This window comes from Castor canadensis, chromosome 4 (assembly GCF_047511655.1).
Source record: "Castor canadensis chromosome 4, mCasCan1.hap1v2, whole genome shotgun sequence".
Taxonomy (NCBI): domain Eukaryota; kingdom Metazoa; phylum Chordata; class Mammalia; order Rodentia; family Castoridae; genus Castor; species Castor canadensis.
In genome coordinates, this window is record NC_133389.1 from 134,199,679 (window position 1) to 134,213,890 (window position 14,212).

Consider the following 14,212-nt stretch of genomic DNA (forward strand, 5'->3'; position numbering starts at 1 on the left):
TCTAAGATAATTTAGGTGAAGTCTGAGGATAGTGTGTGACATTTAGTAAACAGTCATTACATTTTGCCAATAAGAATCATAATTCATAACAGCAACAATGAGCTGTGTACATCAAAGGTATTTATGATATCTTTGATGGTTTTAAACCACTGGAGAAAGAATTATTACTTAGTTTAGGATGTAATGGAGAGGCATTGGCTTTTTCTCCGTTTTTCTAGCAAGGAATCATCATGACAGGAGTTCTACTTTTGAAAGAATAACTTGTCAACAGTCTGAAGGATGGCTTGTGGTGAATTAAGGATGACTCTCGGACTCCAGACTGAGTGGAAGTCTATATGTTTGTATGCTAATGGAAATAAGAGGACCTACATGAGGGACAGATTTGAAGAATAATGTGAATTGGATTTTTAAAATGTTAAAAATAAGGTGTAAGAGTAATATCATTAATTACTAATTTATAAATAATTATACTGTATTAAAATAGAAATAAGACTGTTAATAGACTATTTATTTGGTATACATAGATATAACTGCCTTTCTTTTTCCTTGTTGTCAGTAGTGGGATTTGAACTCAGAACCTTACAATTGACAGGCCGGTACTTTACCACTTGAGCCACAACCTAAGCATTTTTCAGTTTTGTTATTTCTCAAATAGGTTCTCATGTTTATGCCCAGGCTGATATATCTAAACCATGATCCTCTTACTTATGCCTCTCCTATAGCTGGGGGACAGGTGTACACCACCACACCCAGCTTTTTATTAGTTGTGATGGGATCTTGCAGACTTTTTGCCTAGTCTGGCCTTGAACTGTGATCCTTCCAATCTCTACCTTCCAAGTAGCTAGGATTACAGGCAGAGTGTTGTACCTTTCCACAGCTCTGTTTTATTGATTCATTGATTGTATGATTTTCTTTATTAAATGCAGTTAACTTGCAATTAACTAATTTTACTGGTCAAGGTAGTGTTGTCTGATATTTTTAAGAACACAAATTCAGTAGGTATATTTTTATGTCATATGATTGCTTGGTAGCCCCCCACTGATCATTTAGGCCTGAAATCACTGTGATGATTTATTTTTTATGAACTAAATTTTATAGAATTCTGGATAACATTTTCATATATGACTCAAGCATGTGACACATGCAAGGCTGACTTTCCTATAGAGGGAGTTGGAGATTTAATATTCTATTTGCTTCCTTCACCCCACAATTAATTTAGAATACCAAGTTTCCACTGCTAAAGCACACTGAATGCTAAAGTGCATTAATTATTCAATTTATTTATAAATATTTCAAAATGCTATTTATTCTTTAGGATGAATAAAGGCCACAAGTGCAGGGTTAGGAGGGGGCCCTGCAGCTAGACTATGAAGGAACTAGAAACCCAATAAGACAAGGGCTACTAGGAAAGGAGAGGGGAAAGATATTCAAAGGGAAAGTTACATTCCCTGAGTATAAATTTGATCAACTTTTGAATTGTCCCTGTTCCACCCCTGGATAGGGAATATTTACTTTACATCAAAATAAATCAGGGGTCAACCACCGATAAGTATTACATAAGACAATCAGTTGATGTTTTTCTCAGAGACTGCTTTCATTTGAGGGGACTGCCTTCAGGAAGCCAAAAACACAGTTTTTAAAATTAATAGCTTCATAGATCCATGTTCTGGTGTTTAAGTTGACTTGTGCAAGTGAGCAAACCCTACATCAATTACCTGATGTTACTCAGTGATGTGCTTGGGTCTCAGCATTGTGTTCTGTGGATAAGCCTGCAGGTGCAGAGGTAGCCAAAGTGTCCCCATCCAAATGGAAACAGCAGCCTGACAGCTCATACCTGCCTCAGCAATTCCCTGGGAGCTGCTGAGGTTTCTCCTCAGAAAGACCATGACAAAGAGCTAGTAATTGTTTTTCTGCTTGCCTAACAGAATAAAAGGCTCTGACAGCTATCAGCAAGGTGTCAAATTCAGTGACTGAACAGCACTTTTTTTTTCATTTTTCTGAACCAAAAACAATTTCTATAGTTTTAAAGAGATGAAGAAACTAAGAGAAGGTAAAGTACAGAAATCTTAGGAACCCTCTTACACTGAAGCTGAAGTTTTAGTCACATAAGCAACATCAACAGCAAGCATTCAGGAAGCACCTGTCCTCTGGCCTAGGAGCCACCACAAGGTCAAGGGGGAAGTAGAGGGATCACTGGTTCTACATGGGAGGGAAATGCACACGTGGTCAGCCCTCCCTGCACAGCTTTCTTAAGGAAACTAGGTAATTTGTTTGTCTTTCATCACTCCTTCTAAAAATGGGTTCTTTTAAGTTCCCAGAAAGTCAGCAAAACTGTTTAAATGTTTAATGATTACAGCAACTAACACATCTACTTTCAGTAAAATTTATGATATGGTATGATATCATTTTTGTGAGTATTATAAATATTTTATAGAGCATGAGGACTCCCTTGTAATTGCTGTTTATAGTGCTTTTTGCCACTTAAAAATAGAAGTTTTGATTTTTATACTCTCATTCTATTTGGAGGGTTATACCTAGGTTTTGTTTGTCTGTTTGTTCTGTTTTGTTTGAGGTCAGCTTCTTAACTGAGAATGGATTTTGTAGTATGGGAAACAAAATTTACTTCGAAATAACATAACTTACATGACACCTAGCAATGCTAGAGAATAGAAAGGCTTCACTATGTACAATGCAGGATAAAAATAATCATTTTGACCTTCCAAATAATTGACTTTTCCAATCACTTGTTTTTACTTAGGTAACAATGTAATATTTATTAATGAATGTAGATTTTGCTTATGATTGTTTGGAGAATGCTTTTAAAACTAAAATTTTGTGATTTCATAATCAATGTTTCATTGATAAACTTTGCCTCAGAAAAATGTAAAACTTAAAATTGACCAAAAGAATAACAAATACTACCAATTCCTCACATTTGTTATGGTTTACAATGCACAAGCCCCTTGTGGATCTTTCTACACTTTGTTACACAGCCATACTGGGGAGGAGTCAGACTGATAGAGATAAGGTCACACATGGAACAACAGAGAGGTCTCATCTCCCATCTGCTGCGGAGATGGAAGTACAGCTTATGCTGAAAATCTCATGAACCAAATCCAGCTACTTTTATTTTGCATTATTAGGCTTCTTATGTTTGACCAATGTACGTAAAATACTTTCTTTAACAAGAAGCGGTTGGTGGTGTTGCTCAGTGCTAGAGTGCTTGTCTAGCATGCAGGACACCATGGGTTTGATCAACAACACTAAAAAAATGAAAAAAAGAATAATAGCAACCAAAAACCATCCAAAATATGTGGATTTATAGTGCAAGTGAGGGTTATGAAACTTTCTGGGTAGGCTTCCTTTGATTTACCTCAAAATCTTTAGCACAAGTGTATCATGAGATGCTGTACTGGATTCTTAGTACAATCTGAAAGAATGAAGGATTATATCAGCAAATTGCTTTATAAAAGTGATGCATCATGGTCTGAGATGAAAAACCCCAGTTACCTTGGTTACATGTATAGCAAGATGATATCTATCAATACTGTGAATTTGACAAACTGGTAATTTCACAGACTGCTAGGTGAGGATGAACAAAAATGAGAAAACACATGGAAGAATCATTGCAGCCCTACCAACATCTAGGATATCTGCACAGAATTGCAAATCCAGTTCAAGGGTATATACCAGATACACTCAAAGCAATACACACACCAAGGAGTTTGGAATCATTGCTGTATTCCATTCCAAAAGGCTGAAATATGTGGTGTGACTGAAAACAAGTAAGAATACTGTGGATTTTACTTAGCTAAATGCCTAAATGCAAGAAAATGTTTTACTGGTTAGAATCAATACCATATTTGCATGTGAGTCTCAGACAAATATACTTTTTTTCTTGAAAAACATATTTGTTGGCAGTACAAACTTACTTTTTGATCTTTACCTCCATATTTTTCTGTTCTGCTCCGTGTTTCTAAAGGAGATTTGAAAGTCATTCACTTTCAAATATCCAGAAAATAAGACTTAATATTTCAATATAAGATTCCACTATTCAAAACTCAAGTCCTAAGTCAATTTATGATGATCTAAGAATATTTTCATTTTGGAAGAGGTAAGCAATGCTTGCAGAGATAGTTTGACTTCATAACAGTCCATAGTAACATACATGCTTCATTCCCTTTTGGGCTATAAAAATTTTGCCTTAAGTATTATGGTTATTAAGCAAAGATTGTCCATTTCTGAACATCTCGGGGTTTATACAAATGCCTATCATTTTCTACCAAGAACTCTGTTAAAAACAAACAAAACAAAAACCTGTTACCTCCATACGCTAAATACAACCTGAAAAATTAAGACCACAAAACCACTCCAAGTATCATGAGGTTACCTATTCCAAGATGTAAGCTTTTATTTTGATGTGTTTTAATCTCTAATAGATAAGTGAGTCTCAGCTTGCCACACACACAGAATGACAGAAGGACTAAGGAGTTTATGGAACAATTTCCCTCTACCACAAATGCAGATATCAAAGATCGCTGCCTTCTGGAAGCTCCATTACTTGTGCCAGTTAACTTTCTGGAATATTCAAGGATAGAGTTGTGAATCTAAAAACACATCTCAACTCAATTTAGTTGCATTTTTTTTGTCATTACAGTCAGGTATTCTTTGTCTATTTTGAAATCAGTAAAATGAAAAGATGACACAGTCATGATGTTATTTAGAAATCTAATAGTAATTTTCAAGATTCTGTGATATTTGTCAGAAAGGGTTTTAGCTTATTTTTAAAAATTTAAGTCATTAATGAAGTACCTTCATGCTCATAGACATTTTAATTGAGGACGAATTTAGTGCAAATCTGAAGTATGTAATCATGAACACACTGTGTAAAAGTCAAGATATAGAGCACTTCCATCAGCCTGAGGAGTTCCCTTAACCTCTCTCAGGGCATCCCATCCCCATGATTCTGATTTCTGTCACCACAGATACACTTTGCCAGTTTTGAACTTCATGTAAATGGAGTCCAGTGTGCATTGTTTGAAATTTATTGCTGTTTCTTAGCACTAGCTTATTTTTATTGTTGCATGATATTCCATTGTTTGGCTATACCACAATTCACAAACCCATTTCTATTTCTGATGGACATTTGAAGTATTTATAGCATTGGGCTACTATAGGTAACACCATTATACTACATTTGGTGGACATAGATGTTAATTTATATGGATTAAACACCTGGGGTGGAAATGTTGAGTCATAATGAAATTAAGCCTAACTTGGGTAGATGCTATAGACCAGTAGTTTTCTAGAGTGTTGGGATGACTTATAGTCCCTCCAGAAACATAAGATACTTTCAGTTTTTTCCACATTATTTTCAATACTAATATTGTCAGTCCTTTCAATTCTAGCCATTTTCTAGTAAGGATATAGTAGTTTCTCAATATGGTTTTCATTTGCAATTCTTTGGTAAGTAAGACATGCCATACTTCCATGTAGCTTTTCTTCTATGGAGTGCCTATTCAAATTGGCCTAATTTTATGCTGAGTTATAGTTCTTTATGCAAACTAGATAAAAGTTTGTGGATGGATATTTGTAGTGCAAGTATTTGGCTGGTCTTTTCTTTATGGTGTTTGTTTTTGGAAGAGCAGAAGTTTTTAATTTTGCTTTTGTCTAATTGACTTTTTTTCTCTTTTACAGGAAATACTTTGTGTGGCTTCTCTAATATTTGCCTTCCCCAAGATACAAGAGGTATTCCTCTTTGTGTTCCTCTAAAAGATTTAAAGTTTTAGTTTCTGCGTTACCCCATGGTCCATCTTGTGTTATTTCGTGTAAAGTGTAAGTAAACAACATTTCCTTTTCTTCCCAGATATTTGATACTTGTTCCATTTTCATTTGTGCAAAAACAGCTGTTTTGGTGGCATTGAAGAAAATCATATGACCATACACATGGCTCTATTTTTCCAATTGCTCTCTGTTCTACTGATCTATTTGCCTATCCTTATGTCAATGACACACTGCCTTGATTACTGCAGCTGTCTATAAATCAGGTAATAAGGAAGTGCTCTAACTGCTTAGTCCTGTTCAAAATTGTTTTGGCTGTTTTAGATTCTTAAATTTCCATCTAGATCTTAGGGTCAACTTTTTAGCCTCTACGAAGAAGCCTGATACAATTTTTGGTAAGGATTATGCTAAATACATGAATCAGTTTTGACATCTTATTAATACTGAGTTTTTCACCCATTAACATAGACTACCTGTCCATTTCTATAGATCATTAAAAGTGTCTCTCAGCAACATTTTGTGATTTTCCATGTAGAGGTTTTGCATGTGTTTAATTAAATTTATTATCTCATGCTATCATGAAAATTGTTTTTAAATTTTCATTTTTAAATTGCTGCTCAAATACAAAAATTCAACTAATCCTACAACTCTGATGAAATCATTCGTTTTGGCTTTTTGAAAATTCCTTAAAGTGTTGCATGTTTCTGCAAATAGAGATAGTTTTCATTTGTTTTTATCTAACCTATGCATTATTTCCTTTTTTTTTTTTTTTTTGTTGCAGTACTTGGATTTGAACTGAGGGCCTACTCCTTGAGCCACTCCACCAGCCATATTTTTGTGATGGGTGTTTTTCGAGATAAGGTCTCGACCTTATTTGCCCAGGCTGGCTTCAAACCATGATCCTCGTGCTCTTTGCCTCCTGAGTATCTAGGATTACAGTATGAGCCTCCAGAGCCCAGTCAAATTATTTCCTTTTACCACCATATTGCACTGGCTGGACTTTCAGATGCAAAATAAAGAGAAATGGTTAGAACAGACAGAGTGTAGTGGTACACACTTGTAATCCTAGTACTCCAGAGGCTGAGGTAGAAGGATTGTAAATTTGATACCAACCTGCGTTACATAGTAAGCCCCTGTCTCAAAAAAAAGTGTCTAAAATAGATATTCTGATCTAAGTATAAAAATGTCCAGTATTTTGCTATGAAGAATCACATTAGTTATAGACACTCCACCTTGTTGAGAGAGGTTTTGTATTTTTAGTTAGTCAAGAGTTTTTATAATTAATATTTGTTGAATTTAGTCAAACGTATTTTGTGTCTCTATTGATTTCCCTTTTTTCTTGATGAATCACTTTAATTGATTATATTAATAGTGTAATCAAGTCATGATATGTCTTCTTTTATTATATCACTGGATTTGACTTGCTAAAATTTTAAGGACTTTTCCATCTAGATTCATAACAAACATGAGTGTATAATTTTCTTTACTTGAAAAATCTTTGTCAGGTTTTGTCAGGGGTATGCTACCAATTTTCCCTCTTCCTTTTTGTCATAAAAAAATTGTATAAGTCTGGCATTATTTCTCCCTGAAATGTGTGAGAGAATTTGCCATCTATCAATTGAGTTGTGTAATGGGGATTTAAATCAGAATTAAGAATTAAAGCCATCTATGCCTACAGATTTCTTCTGGAAAGACTTCTACTACAAATTCAACTTTTAAAAATAGATATATGAATATTCAGATGATAATTTTTCGTATGTCTAGCTTGATAATTTGTAATCTTTCAAAGAATTTGACAATTTTATCTACGTTGTCAATTTTGCTGGCATAAATTATGCATAATATTTCTTATCCTTTTGACATATGTAAGGTCTATAAAAATACCTCCTCTTCTATTTATAATTTTTCCTTTCTAATCTTGCAGGTAATTTCAATATTTTTTCATACAACCAACTATTGCCTTTATTCATTTTTGCTATTGTTTGTCTTTGGTCTTTTTTTGTTGATTTTTGCTTTTCTATTTATTACCTCTTTCTATCAACATATTTTAGTCCAATTTTTTAACTTCACACAGCCTTTTAAACTAGACATGTACATAATTGATTTTAAACCTTTATTCTTTTCAATAAAGGAAGCATCTAAAGCTATAAAATGTCCTCTAAATATTGCTTTATTATATCAACAAATTTTCCCATGTGATATTTTCATTATTATTTGATTTAAAATATTAAAAAATTTTTTTAACCTGACAAAAATTATTTCATATCATTGGTCTGCTTTAGTTTTTTTAATCCCTGAGAAGGCTATTCTTAAAGACCTCTTTAGACTTCTCATTTTCTCATTATTGATTGGTCAAGTGCAAAGCATTACAATTTTCGATTGAGCACAGGAGGGAGTTGGCCTATTGAATCTGATAGGTTTTAACATTTAATCCACTTTTTTTTTTGGTGGTGCTGGGCCATGTGCATTCCAGGCAAGTACTCTGCCATTGAGCTACAGCTCCAGCCCCAACTTTTAGTCTATTTTTAGGTGCATTAAAATAAAAATATTTTATTATTTCAAAATTCTTTTTACAATGAAGACATTAGAATTTGGTATTGCTACTCAGTAACTTTATCCAAGAATATGCAATTATTTTTAGAGTGACACCATATATTATACCCATTAACAATGAAAGACAGGAACCAGGGTCATACAAACAGGGAAATATATTTGATGTTTATATCTTCAAAATAACTATAAAATTTAGAATAACCATGCTAAATAAAGAGTTATACTGAGAAATAAAATAACCTGAAAATACAGAAATAAAAGGGTGTCTCTAAACAGGATATGGTATAAGAAAAATATATCAAATCCCAGCGTGATGCTGCTTGCTTGCAATGCCAGCACCTGCTTGGGAGGCTGAGGCCAGTCTAGGCCGTATAGCTAGTCTCCAAAAAGAAAATAACAAACCCAGAATATATCATGTCTTCATCTCTGGTTCCTTGCACAGAGATTTAAATGAGTGACAGGAGACTCTTTGTTATGAAGAAAACAAAGAGCCAGTCACCAGAAAAACCAACTGCATGATTAGAGATTTGAAACTTGGGGCCACCCTAACCCCTGCAAGAGATCAAGTTTAATGATCTGAGCAATGGTTTAATCAGTCACATCCATGTCATGAAAACCTGATAATATAAAATCTCTGGACACTGAAGTTCATTAAGCTCAGTTCAGCTTTCTGGCTAGTGAAAAAACTAACCAGTCAGGAGGATGACAGACCTTAACTTCACTGGACACTGGACATTGCACAGACACTCCTACTCAGGACCCTCCCAGACCTGAGACTTTATTTGGCCATTTTTGGGTTGTATCCCTTATAATAAAAGTGTCATTGTAAGTACAGTACTTTTCCCTTATTCTGTGGGTGGTTCTAGCAAACGATCAGTCTAGTATGGTTCATAATAACCCTTGCATTTGTAATGTGTGGTCCTGGTAGGACACTTGTGGCTGCTGTCTGAAGGGAAGCCAATCTTGTGGAAGACTGAGCCTTTAACTTGTGGGACTTGATGCCAATTCTGAGTGCTTAGCATCACAGCTGTGTTGTAGTACCCCAGCAGGGGATAGAGGGTGGTGAACACAACAGGTACCCTACAGAGAAAAAACTGTAAATACTTATAGGAGAGAACACCGCCATTCTCCATCACCAGGCTCGCTTTCACATGTAAAAGTAATTCATTGTGGTTATTGTTTTAGTTAGGCACATGTACACTTAGTTACATATTTCTCAGCCTCTTGTGTAGCTATAAACAGATGACTACATTCTGGTCAACAAGATGTACACAGAAGTGGAATATATCTTCCCCTTGCCCTTTTTTTATTGTGAAAGCTATTGACCTCTTAACTAGCGGATAACAATTCTCATCTATTAGCCTATTTCTTTCTTTCCTGACAGCCTTGTCTGAGATCCAAGACTTGACTCTCTTCTAAAGCTGTATTATATTATATAAGGTTATTTAATTCATTTATCTAAAAAACTATTAAATTCTTCCAAGACTCTTAAGAATGTGTTGTGGCTAACTGAAGCTGTGGATTCTGTAAAGAAAAGGGGTATGTCAATATACACAGTTACTATTTCCAAAAATATTTGTACAGTGTGAGAAAGGCACCTGTAGGAAAAACTCCTCCATTAGGGCCATGGTCCACCTGTAGTGCAGCTTCCAGGTTTTGGCTGGGTGGCTGATGTCTGCTGCATGGAGAATCAAGGACATGGTTTTGGCTCTATCAATCCTGTCAAAGCAAGGACACACTCAAATTATCAGGACAAAATAACCAATTAGTCCTTCCTGAGTCCAAGCCCATAGAACTTTCACATGAAAAAAGAAAGTAACCTACCCTTCAGGCTGCTGCAAACTGCTTCTTATATTTTTAATTTGCTGGAAGTGACCTGACATGTCTGTAGATAATACCATTTCAATCACTAAGTTCCGAAGATCCCTGTGGAGGCATTTAAAAAAACAAAGTTTTATTTGGCCTTTACTGATCTCAAGTGGGACATTTCTGTAAATACCAGTCACACCAAATAGTTACTAATGGATATGAACACAAAAGATGCTACTTTTTAAAAGTGCTCACAAAAATTTGACATTATTTTGTTTGTTGACACTCATGGTTTTAAGAAGTTACCAGCAAAGTAATGTGTGTGTGATGCTGTCTCACATTCCCCTAAAGAACAAGATTTTCTCCTTTCTCACCCCAAAACTCTTCTTCCCAACTTACAATTCCTAAGTTTTGTTTTTCTGTCTGAAAGCATCTTGGCAATTCTGAAGAGATCCTGTTCTAAATATAATTTTTTAATGCTTTGGAAGTAAAACATGTAATCAGTGCAGCATGAGACCATTCTAAATTCATATGGTCAACAAAACAAATAGGCTTACTATCTCAAGGAAGGAACCAAAAAAGGGGCATGGATTCACAAGACCCTCCCTGCTCCTTTCTCTTTTTGGTTCATTGTAATAAAATTACTATTAATAAAACTAGTACTATCTATCTCATCCAGGCATTGACCTAGAATTATGTTGTATTGCTTTGTATCATATTACGACACATTTACTCATCATAGCAACCCTACAATGGGTTATTAATATTTCCTGTCAGAGGAGTTTGAGTTTCTTGCTCAGTATCCCAACACAGACAGTACAGGGCAGAGATAAGGTTTAATATGAGTTCCCACTCCCAAAACTGGCACATGAACCACTCCTGTATGCCAACCTCCCATCCCAAGAACTCCAGAAAGGCCAAGAGACTAAAGTGAGTGAGGATTCTGCTCAAGCTTTTGGGAACTGACCTTACGTAACAGACAGAGTTAGTGGTACTACTGAAATTTTCAATCAAGATGTTATAAATACAATTATAGTATCGAAAAGCCTATGTTCTCATTGTCACAGTAACTAGAAAATGTCACCCCCAGCAAAGCCTTGCATGTTCCACAATTCATTGTTTGCTCTGTACAGATAGGAAAAAGTCACACATATAGGAAATCATATTTTGTTTTCTGTCTGGGATGTGGCCAGAGATTATAAATCAAAGTGAAGAGTAAACTTCAACAATGATCTGTATCACAGATATTTAACCAAAAAATGGTATGGTAGAATGATATATTTTTAAAAACAAACACATATTGGAGTTTGTTATAGAAAATTGTAGGTGCTCAATTTAATCTGATATTTAGATGTGAGTAATAAGAAATCAAAATTCTGCTACTGTTTATAATATTGGACAGCTTGCTTAAATATTTTACTCAAATGTTAAGGGAAAGGAAGCCATCAAAGGTAGTTAGTAAAATCATTCTTAATTATGTTTTTTCTCTAAAATTATGGCACAATCTATTAGAATAGCAACTGAACAAAATATTTGTGAAGTAAGCAAATCGCAGCTAAGCTTTTATGATATCTGTAGAACCTAGTAACTATTCTGTACTTTGAATATAAATGATCAATAAATTCCAGTCATTTCATCAATAAACTAGACAAAACAGTACACCAGAGAAATATTGCTTCATTTATGATTTTTTTGGACAAAAACATTAAATCAATGCATTTATTCTTACTAAAGTTGCTTTAAGAACTAAACAGATATACAGACAAAAAAGCTACAGGTCTTTAAGAAAATATCCATATTTCAAGGTTAAAAAAAGGAAGAAAAATTATGCAGAGTAGTCAGTTGCATCTTGTTCTTTTTCCCTACATAGCAGCTAGTATCATCATACATGTAATTTTTAAAGCAAGCAGATGGCTAGAAGGAACATGCAAGATTTCCCTCTGCACTTGGGTCATTTTAGTACAGTTGTAATTTTTTCCCCAAAATAGTTAAATTTTTTTATTTTAAGAAATCTAAGCTCCACATATAGAAAAGAATAAATATGATTTATACCATACAGTGGTACAAATTGACTAAAGCTCCACTGTAGACAATACATAATGATGTATCTTAAAGTATTTACTGTGGTCTTACACATGTGTATATATGTTGACTTGCCCTGGAAATATTTCAGCTCAATCAAAAAACCTGGGTCCTGAACAGACTCTTCAAGGTTCTGATCCTTCTCAGAGTCATCCAGTCAACAGTAACTGAATTTGCAATATGGGAAGGCATGGGATTTCATCTGTTTTCTTCACTTTAAATCACACAGTGCATTCTTTTCCTGAAATTAAATTTCCTTTAGTTTCCTCTGCATCTCACCTCCAGTCATCTTTGGATAAATTTGTCAAGATATTCATTTCTTCTTCTTGCATAAGGCGGTAAGCTGCACTCACATGGTGATTCTCAAGGACAGAGCGGTCATTGTACAAAATAGCAACGTCAGACCTAAGAATTAAAAACAAATATTTGAGGGAGAATTGTTTTAGACTGCATGAGTGTCTAATAAAAAAGAGGTAATCAAGTTTCAAGTCATCACACCAGTAAAAATCCTGTAATTGAACACATAAAATTATGGAAGTACTTAGTATGATATTTTAAAATTATATATAGTCTTTAATTTTATAGCATTGTTTCATTCTTAGTGAAATTTCAGAAGATACAGAGATTTCCCATATACCTTCTACTTCCACACATGCATAACCTCCTCCATTATTAACAACTCCACCAGAGTTGTTCATTTGTTACTATTAATAAACCTGCATTGATATATTATCACTACTCAAAATCTATACTCTAATTATGTTTCACTCTTGGTGTCCTACACTCTTTGGGTTTGAACAAATATACCTAATATCATAATTAATATAATTTTACTGCCCTAAAACCCTTTCATGTTTCACCTATTTATCTTTTTTTCTCCTTCCACCCCAACCCTTGGCAATTACTAACCTTTTTGTTGCCTCTATAGTTTGTCTTTTCCAAAATGTCATACAGTTTGATTTATACGGTACTTTTTTCATATTGTCTCCTTTCACTTAGTAATATATACTTAAGTTTCTCCCATATCTTTTCAGAGCTCAACGGCTCATCATTTTTTAGTACTGTCTTAAGAGAGCATGAATTTTTAATTTTTAATTTTAATGAAGCCCAACTTAGCAATTCTTTTTTTCATAGATTTTGCCTTTGGTGTTATTTATGAGGACCCAAGGTCATCTAGATTTTCTCCTGTATTGTTTTCTATGAATTTTATAGTTTTATGTTTTATATTTACATCTGTGATCTATTTGGAGTTAACTTTTGTGAAGCATATAAGGTCTGTGCTCTATCAGAGGAGACTTCAGAATGAGTATTTATAAAGAACAGAAATTTATACTTCATAGTTCTAAAGGTTGAAAAGTCAAAGACGAAAGGGCCATTATCTGGTGAATACCTTCTTGGTGCTTTTTTGGACAACACATGATGGAAGAGCAAAGAGTCCAAGACAGCAAACCCACCTTCAAGAGCCTTTCATAATGGCTTCAATCTGTCCGTGAAGATGGACCCTTACACCTGAAAACTTCCAGTCAGGCCCCACTTCTCCCAGAATGTTACATTGGGGATTATGTTTCCAACACACTCATTCTAGGGGACACATTCAAACTATAGTAGTTTGTGTCTAGATATTTTTTTGCATATGGATGTCTAGGATTTTTTAAATTTTAACACTATCTGTTGAAAAGATTGTTTTTTCTCCATTGTATTGCCTTTACTCTTTTGTCAAAGATCAGTTGACTAAATTCATATGAGCCCATTTGGTATTCCATTTATATAAAGTTATCTATTTTTTCACCAATACCACACTGTGTTAACTACCGCAGCTTCATAGTAAGTATTGAAGTTAGGTGGTGTCAGTCCTCCAACTTTGTTCTCCTTCATATTTCTTTCTATTCTGGGTCTTTTCCACACAAATTTTAGAACCATGTTGAAAATGTCCAAAAACTAAGATTTTTTTCTTGTAATTGCATTGAATCTATAGATCAAGTTGGAA

General features: G+C 34.5%; 1 protein-coding gene across 4 annotated transcripts in view; it reads right to left on the reverse strand.

The window, feature by feature from the left end:
* Positions 1-14,212, reverse strand: part of Pde1a (phosphodiesterase 1A) — a 337,665-nt gene that overhangs the window by 24,449 nt on the left and 299,004 nt on the right. For all 4 annotated transcript variants that reach the window (XM_074071221.1, XM_074071220.1, XM_074071219.1 and 1 more), the window contains 3 exons: positions 12,505-12,630; positions 10,159-10,260; positions 9,933-10,053 (listed from right to left, as the gene is read on the reverse strand). In XM_074071221.1, the coding sequence (XP_073927322.1) occupies positions 9,933-10,053; positions 10,159-10,260; positions 12,505-12,630 (349 nt within the window). The remainder of the gene's footprint in view (positions 1-9,932; positions 10,054-10,158; positions 10,261-12,504; positions 12,631-14,212) is intronic.